The sequence below is a fragment of the Aplidium turbinatum genome, chromosome 12, assembly GCF_918807975.1.
Source record: "Aplidium turbinatum chromosome 12, kaAplTurb1.1, whole genome shotgun sequence".
Taxonomy (NCBI): Eukaryota; Metazoa; Chordata; class Ascidiacea; order Aplousobranchia; family Polyclinidae; genus Aplidium; species Aplidium turbinatum.
The window spans coordinates 14,010,620-14,018,797 of NC_137483.1; the positions used below are offsets into that span (position 1 = coordinate 14,010,620).

The 8,178-nt window shown below is 35.7% G+C and overlaps 1 protein-coding gene across 1 annotated transcript; it reads right to left on the minus strand.

The window, feature by feature from the left end:
* Positions 1-3,332: 3,332 nt before the first annotated feature.
* On the minus strand, positions 3,333-6,793 carry LOC145780481 (ADP-ribosylation factor 6). Its single transcript, XM_082592092.1, has one exon. It carries the CDS (start codon positions 6,717-6,719, stop codon positions 6,192-6,194), a length of 528 nt encoding a protein of 175 aa, XP_082448218.1. The 5' UTR covers positions 6,720-6,793; the 3' UTR covers positions 3,333-6,191.
* Between the last annotated feature and the right edge of the window lie 1,385 nt (positions 6,794-8,178).

The following is an 8,178-nucleotide window of genomic DNA, read 5'->3' on the forward strand; positions in this document are numbered from 1 at the left end:
TAACCAACTGCATCATGCCGATTTGGGCAGCCACCAAAGTATGTCTCTATTACTTTTGTGAAACTGCCCAAACCAAAATGCAAAATTTGCTATATAGCTAATTTTATTAATTTTCACAAATGCATGGTGTTGATTTGGGCAGCTGAAAACATGAAATTATCCGATGAAACTGATTACGGTAGTCTGTTTAAAATATACAACTGCCCAAATTAGCGTGAGGCAGTTTCCCCAAAATGAACAAATTTATTAGTTTTTCCCATTTACATAACTGTATCGTTTAGATTTGGGCAACAAAAAATATGAAACTATCCGATCATACTCTAGTTATAAAACTGCCCGAATTGGCATGATGCACTGATGCAGTTGCCTCGGCATCAAAATTTACATAGTGTTTAATTTTTTTCATAATATCCATAAATGCATCATCTTGATTTGGGCAACTACAAAATATGACTGTATATAAATCTGGTGAATACTTTCATAAAACAATTCGGGTGGAGAGGTTACAGTACTTTTTCAACCATAAACAGACATAGCTAGGCAACACCACAACATTTAACAAAAAAATGTTATACCTGTTAAATGTAATGTTAATGTTGTGGTGTTGCTTAGCTTTGTTACTTTTATAAAACTACCCAAATCAAAATGATACAGTTGCGCCCCAAAATAAAATCTTTAGTTTGTTTATGCAACTGTGTCATGTTAACTTCACCAACATTTAAAATGCTACTGCTGAAATATATAATCTCAAACCAATCATATTCATTTATTTCAAAGCTTTCCAAACTTAAAACCTGCCATGCAAGCTGGCAAAATATTATAATTTCTAGCTTCTAGGGATATGTCCGGTTAAATTTGGTTCAAAATCTGTTTGTTACTTTTGCAATCCAAGGAATTTGCAACTAGGCCTAATCCAATATTTAAGTGGGGTTGTTTTTTATTTGTGGTGTGTAAAACAAGATTTGTTACTCCTACCTACCAATTTACCATGCCAAAGTGCAGAAGCATCAAGCAATGCACAAGCAAGGTATCTTCAAAGATGAATTCAGTTGTTCTATCTTGATTACGGTAGCCTACTTTGGTAAGACATTCTAGCTAGCTGGTGATCTTGTTATGTTAATTTTTCACTGTTATCATGCACCGCATAGGCCTACATTATATTTGGGCAATTTCTATAAAAGCGTGCATATTTGGGCAAATTTACGTTCTGCCCCCGCCCCAAAATGATTTGGTCTCGTACAGCTATGATCATAGTTATTTAGGACATTTGAGTAGACATTATTTTACACAGGACCCCGTCAAGAACAATTGTGTCTTCGGCAAATAAACAGCTTGTTTTTGATATTTGTAAATCCAGACAAAAATGGATGTTTCGCATTTCTTCGCATGGTTGACTGGACACGATGACATCACAAGGGGCCACCAAAACGGTGGGGTAAATTTTACTTTTTTCATTCGGTAAGGGAACGTTCAAATATTACGTAACGCCTTCGAGGGGGAGGGGGGGTTTATGCAAAGCGTTACGTTAGCGTCACATTGGGGGGGAGGGGGTTCAAGCAAAACGTTACGTAACGCTTTCGAGTACGGAATGGTAGTTTTTTGTGCTGAATTCGTACTGAAAAAGCGTTACATGGGGGAGGGGGGGGATTGAAAAAAGCGTTACGTTGGCGTTACATGGGGGAGGGGGGGTCAAAAATTCGGAAAAAAAGCGTTACGTAATATTTGAACGTTCCCTAAGGGGTAAACGAGACAAAAAAAGGTTAAGAACCTCTGACCTATTGCATCATATTTAGCAAAATCATCCTCAAATATTTTCATAAGCTTTCCTCAAATTATGCAAGCTTTTGTGACACACTTTTCCTTTCTGCGACGTTGTCTACCATTTTGCAACGGCACATATACCTACGCTACTGTAGTTCGGAAAATCCCAATTTGCCTACAGTGACAGAGTGGCTTATTCAAAGACGCAACAACGTAACTAAATGAAGCAATTGTAGGATGATAGTTCAGTCTAAAAGACGCGATAAGATAAGGACGCTACTTTTTTTAATAAACCCTTGAAATTAAAGTATTTTTTAGACAGGCAGGCAACAAAACAAAGACCAGGATGCAATGACAGGTAGCCTACAAGACAATATGCTGTGACGTAATGGAGTAACGTATGAGAAAGGTGAATCAATCAGTAATGTGATGCAAAACGAAGTCAAGAATTTTTGCATGAACTCATTGTTCAGTGACATCACAGAAAAGCAAGGATTTAACTTACAGCCTGTGCTTTCGAGAAATCTGTAGGCTACGTAAATGAAATCACTTTTCATCACAAAACTTTAACGGACCGTTTTCGCCTTACAAAACTTCAGTGTTGCCAGATAGACGTTGATTCATTGTATGGTCTTAACTGTGTGTCCAGTCAAGCATGTTACATAAAAGCGATAATTGGTTGCGTCAGCACGGCATGTTCTATCAATGAACAGGTATAGGTAGACTGTGTCAAATAAACGCAACAATACAACACATTCTTGCAAAATACTAGAATTTTAAGCAATTTGATTTGCATTTCACCATACCTTGACAAACTAAGACATTTCCCGTGGACATCAGATACGTAAAAGTGTGAAAAGTTGAACCATACAATCTGATGATACTTGAGCAATGATTCATAGCTAGCTTAGTATTTTACAAGAGCGTTTCTTGTTCCGTTATTATTAGACTTACCTGTTCATTAGTAAACCACAGCCTACAGTGCTGTCACAACCAACCACACGTTTAAGATGAAATTCATTTCAACCAATAAGTCCTTACAACATAACGGTCAAACAACAAAATAAGCTCATACCAGTCTGGCAACACTGAAATGTTATGGACCTATCTTCAGAGGGTTATGTTTAATCTCTGGCATTGTATGCGTACAGAGTGGTGTATAGATGGGCGGTAGTACTATTTTTTGAAGCTCTTTGGGTTCCACAAATGGAAAAAAACATCACACGAGGTATATATCTCCGTGGCCATACCTACGTACCTATGCACTGATGAAGCTGGAAGGCCAAAACGGTGTGCCACTGTTCGCAGTTACATCATAATATAGGTATGTACAGTAGATCATAAAAAAGTATAACTTCCCCATTTGTTGGAAAATTACTAATCTTAAAGCATTGTAACAAATCCTAAATTCTGCTTGCCGAAATGAGTGAGCTAAAGAACATAAGAATCAAGGCAAACGACATGCTGAAGCCACGAAGAAAATCGCATTTTAAATTTGCACCTCACTATTAAAACTCAAAAAAACCCACAGAGCACTCGGACAACGGACTTCTTGTAACAAAGCAAGCTGGTACAAAAGGAAAAATATAATGTAGCACATAATCTAAGGTCGCCTACGAATGGTGAGCAAACACTCAGTAAAGCAGGTTTCGGACAATGAAGGTTATATTTGCGTGCGTCGTGGTGTTTAATAACTGAATAATAACAGCAAAGGATGCAAAAACAATAAAAAATGAGCACACAAATGTTCATCATTACAATGCATTGACTTTTCATATATTGTTTTTAAGTGATGAAATTTGCTTAACAAGGATCGCGATGTACACTTGTTTTGACACTGAAAACAATTCAAGATATCAAAACAGACTCAAAAACAGTTAGGGTGGTTAATTTGTCGTTCCGAACAAAAACATCAAGTTACTAGGCACACAAAGCTAGTTATTTCAGGACCTTAGTCGTAGTTTGTTCTGCAGGTTATACAGCAGCAAAAAATGCACTCAAAGTTGCACGACAAATATCACATCGTAGATTGACTAATTTGACTCTGGACGTTCTGCAAAAACCTACAGACACCGAGAGGCGAGAGTGCACAAGACCAAATTTCTGTTATGTGCTATACAATACGCCATCATATTTTTACACCACTTGCATCCGAATATAGTTACGATAAACAGCATTTTCTACATAACCAATTGAACACAAGAATCAGTAAAAAACGCCCGGCAGACGAAAAAGCAATCACCAAAACATGATTTGGATTCAATTAACGTAACTACAAAGTACAGTATTTATTGGAGGTGTTGCTTACAAGTGGGCCTTGGTCATGAAAGCATGCCCTTCTGTAGGTTCAGAAGTACAATGGATCTTCAGCATTATGACGTACAAATAAAAACGGTTTGATTTTCATTTCAGCACCTTTCTGTATGTTAAAACACTGACTGCTGGCAATGCTTACCAATCAAACAGCTGGAAAATGCATGAAATTCGCAAAAGTTGATACGGGTAAATATGTTATTAATGGATTATTGTTTGAAAACATGTCCGGTGAAAGAAAAAGTATAGCCAACCAAGAACCACGAATCTAGAAGGAAACCTTTATGTGCAAACTTATGCTTTTAAATCTTAAATCTATGGACATGTTCGAGACCTTACCCCATGAACAACCAGACGTGCTGTTGCTTAATGACAGACTAGAATTAATGGCGATGTGACAAGACAGCACAAGAAAATTTTGCAGACAACAAATTGCTACTAATTAATCGTACAACCTGCGAAAAACAGTGCACGATCATGTTCAATCGATTCGTGGTGTATTTAGCCTTGAATCAGCAGCAACATTTCAGCTTTTGCCTCTAGTCTAGACCCTTGCTCGTCATGTTATCAGCGAATTAGAATCAAATTTGAAAACAAAACAGGCGCTACGCAATTCTTACACTTGAACAACTAATGATAAAACACAGTCTATGAAATTATTATTCAAGAGAACAGTTTGACGACGTTCAGTCGATTTTATCTTCATACATGTCAATTGTCAACCTCAATCAAACAAAACCTTTCTTGGTGTTGTTGCTAAGCTGGTCACTGGTCAGCCAACACATTGACACCAGCACGAACACATTGCTCAGTATTGCAAAGATTCACTAATGTGCTGCTATTCAACCAGTATAAGATATTTTTATGAATCATCCACAAATTTTAACATTGATTTTCTTGTGCTTTCATGAACACAAACAATTTCGGGTTTTAGTGTTTTAACACTGTAAGAAAAGACTGTAAAATAGATTCAAGAAAACAACTACAAAAACACCGCAAGTGTTTTGAAAAAATTATAACTTTCAGCAATATCATAAACTAGTGAAGAAAATGAAATTTAAATAACACAACTAATTAACGACCATACCAAAACCATGTGTTCGAGGTTTATGATATATTATTATAATTAGAGATTAGTTAGGATTAGATTGCTACATGGAGTTGTGTTGACATATTGTAACTATTGAAGCGCTTTCAGTGTAAATTATTCATAACTTTTGTTACTAACTAGGGAATAATCTCATAAATTGAAAGCAAGCCTTTTGCATGTGCTGAAATCAGATGATGAAAACACTGGCTTTAAAACACAACGCCATGATAATGTTGACAAACTGTTTCTTTGTGACTAGAGATCATAAAAAATAAGATTCTACTTCTGAACACTTATCGATAAACCTGACTTACACCAAGCATTGTTGTACTGCAACCACACATATCACTGAGTAATGAGTGCATTCTATGACAAAATGTCGTTGATGAACGTACAGAGATAAGTTTGCACAACACGATACTGGTAGTCACTACCACTAACCATATCGAATTAGGAATTAAAAAGTAATATTTTTAGAAATTTTGCAAAAATTCATAATGAAGTCTATAACAAAAAACTTTAACATGCTCAAAAATTACAGTAAGCTGAAAGCTCAAAAACAGTCTCACCAAAGTGAAGACTTTTGTTACACGTTATGATGAAACAAAGGTATAACTAAGACTAAAATGTTTTTACTAAAAATAAACAAAATAAAAACAATGAACACTACAAAAATTACTGGGAGATATTTCAGTAATTACGTTTTGGAGTATGCAATACATAACATTCAAAACCAAAGTTGAGCTACCAACCAAAGTTTGTTGTTTTAATAAAATTATTTCTGCATTGAATGTATTGGTGTCATGGCAACTTTTATTTCAAGGCTCAAATGTGGATCAAAGTACAAACTTTGTAATTACCAACAAAAAACTATTCCTTGAGCTACCAATTATGCTTGATTTGAATCTTTTCCAAAAACTACATCAAAGCAAAGAGTCTGTCCGCTTTGTTCCAACTCTAGATTGTATAAAGTAGCCCTGGTGTTGCCATATAGACCTAGAACAAAAGCTACTGATGAAACGTTCTACTACTGTTTTTGATTAGATACAAGCCATTCGAGTCCTTCTTGTAAACCATCACCTGTCGTTGCACAAGATGGCTGAACATACCAGTTTCGTTCTCGCAATAAAGTAAGGCCGAGTTTTTGCTGCACTTCATGTGGTTTCATTGCATTTGGAAGATCTTGTTTATTGGCAAAAATTAAAATGACTGCGTCTTTCATTTCACGATCGTTGATTATTCTGTGCAACTCCATTTTAGCTTCTTCAATTCTATCAGTATCCGCACAGTCGATGACAAATATAAGTCCTTGTGTGCCTGTATAATAATGTCGCCATAGAGGGCGAATTTTGTCTTGGCCACCCACATCCCACACATTGAACCGAGTATTCTTGTACTGAACAGTCTCAACATTAAATCCAACAGTTGGAATAGTTTGCACCGGCTGCCCTAATTTGAGTTTATACAAGATTGTCGTTTTTCCAGCTGCGTCAAGGCCAAGCATCAGTATGCGCATCTCCTTACCACCAAACAGCTTTGCAAAGAAGTTTCCCATTTTGACAGGAAACTTCAAGACAGACAGAAATTTGTATTCAAAAATTGGTATATACACTACTTGGTGTTCAAACCTAATCTATATAATAAAGAAAAATAATTACATCAAAACTTTTCTTTCGCTACCGGTACATACTTTTGAGCAATTGCTCAATTTAATATCGACTTTAATTGTTTCAGAAATTCAAAAAAATGAAATTATTTAGTGATAATATAAATATATTTCAAGCAAGAAATTTAGGTGTTGATACTTTGGCATGTGCCCAATTAGTTGTGCCACTTTAGGATTTGTTCTCATTGGTTCTTATAAGAAAATCCCTGGTGAATAATTCACAAACTTCTAAGGGTTATATTATAATCAATATCAAATATTCAAATATTTTTTTCATTATATATAATCAATATTTGGGCTTTGTAACTACACTGACAGACTTAGATTTAAAAAAAAAAAGTGGTGGTCTTATTTTAGTGTAGTTTATTTGTGGTTGAAATTAAAGAAAAAATCAAACCTATGCAGGTAAAAAAACATATCTCAAAGCAACTTAAAACTTTAAAAAACATCACTATATCATGATACAAATCATGAGTACAACTAGCTATGTAGATTTGGAAGAAGTTTAGTTGCCACAATGCCACAAAAACATATTACAAGTGATTACCAGCAAATTGCAGTACATTATAAAGATTTTGAAGTTTCTGTCATGGCAATAAGGAAACTAAAGAAGTAGAGATACATATTACATATGATGTCAGAAAATTGGTAAAAAATTATTAACATTAAAATGATGTCTGTTACTAGTAGTATGGATCAGTAATCACATATCATTGTTTTATGCTTCTACTACAACAATGATGCAATGTTTCACAATGAGAGCAATTATAAAACCTACAAATATAAAGTACAGTAACTGACACGTACTTGAGTTTGCAGGCCATAGTCTTAACGCCGTAGGCATTTCTCTCTAGAACAGCATACTGTTCATTATAATGAGAGGAATCAAGGCCCAAGGGCTATAGTCAAAGGAGCACAACTCTACAATTGATGAATCAGGGGACAAAGTGTTCAGGAGACGAAATAGGTTGCACCTTACTTTTAGTTACTACGGCACAGGCGAAGACATTATGCCACAAAGATCTAATGCAGCTACAAAGAAAATCAGATTTTAATTTTGCACCGCAGGCGCAATTTTAAAATTTACTTCTGCCTCACAGAACACTTGTACAACTGACTTTGTAACTTTGCGCTTTAGACAGTTAGACTTTGTAAAGGCGAATGATGAATTTCATGATGAATTTCATGATGAATTTATCGCTATGTTAAACAATATGGACGCCAAGATTGTAGTTCCGCGTTTTCTACATCGGCATTAAATCGCTACTTCTGCGGACAATACGCCATTTCATGCCCGGCTTATTTCCGCCTTCCGCATTTCCGCCTTTTAATGTCCCTATTTTGACAA

Coding starts and splice junctions, on each gene's coding strand:
- LOC145780481 (XM_082592092.1), bottom strand. CDS start 6,719: ATGGGAAACTTCTTTGCAAAGCTGTTTGGTGGTAAGGAGATGCGCATA.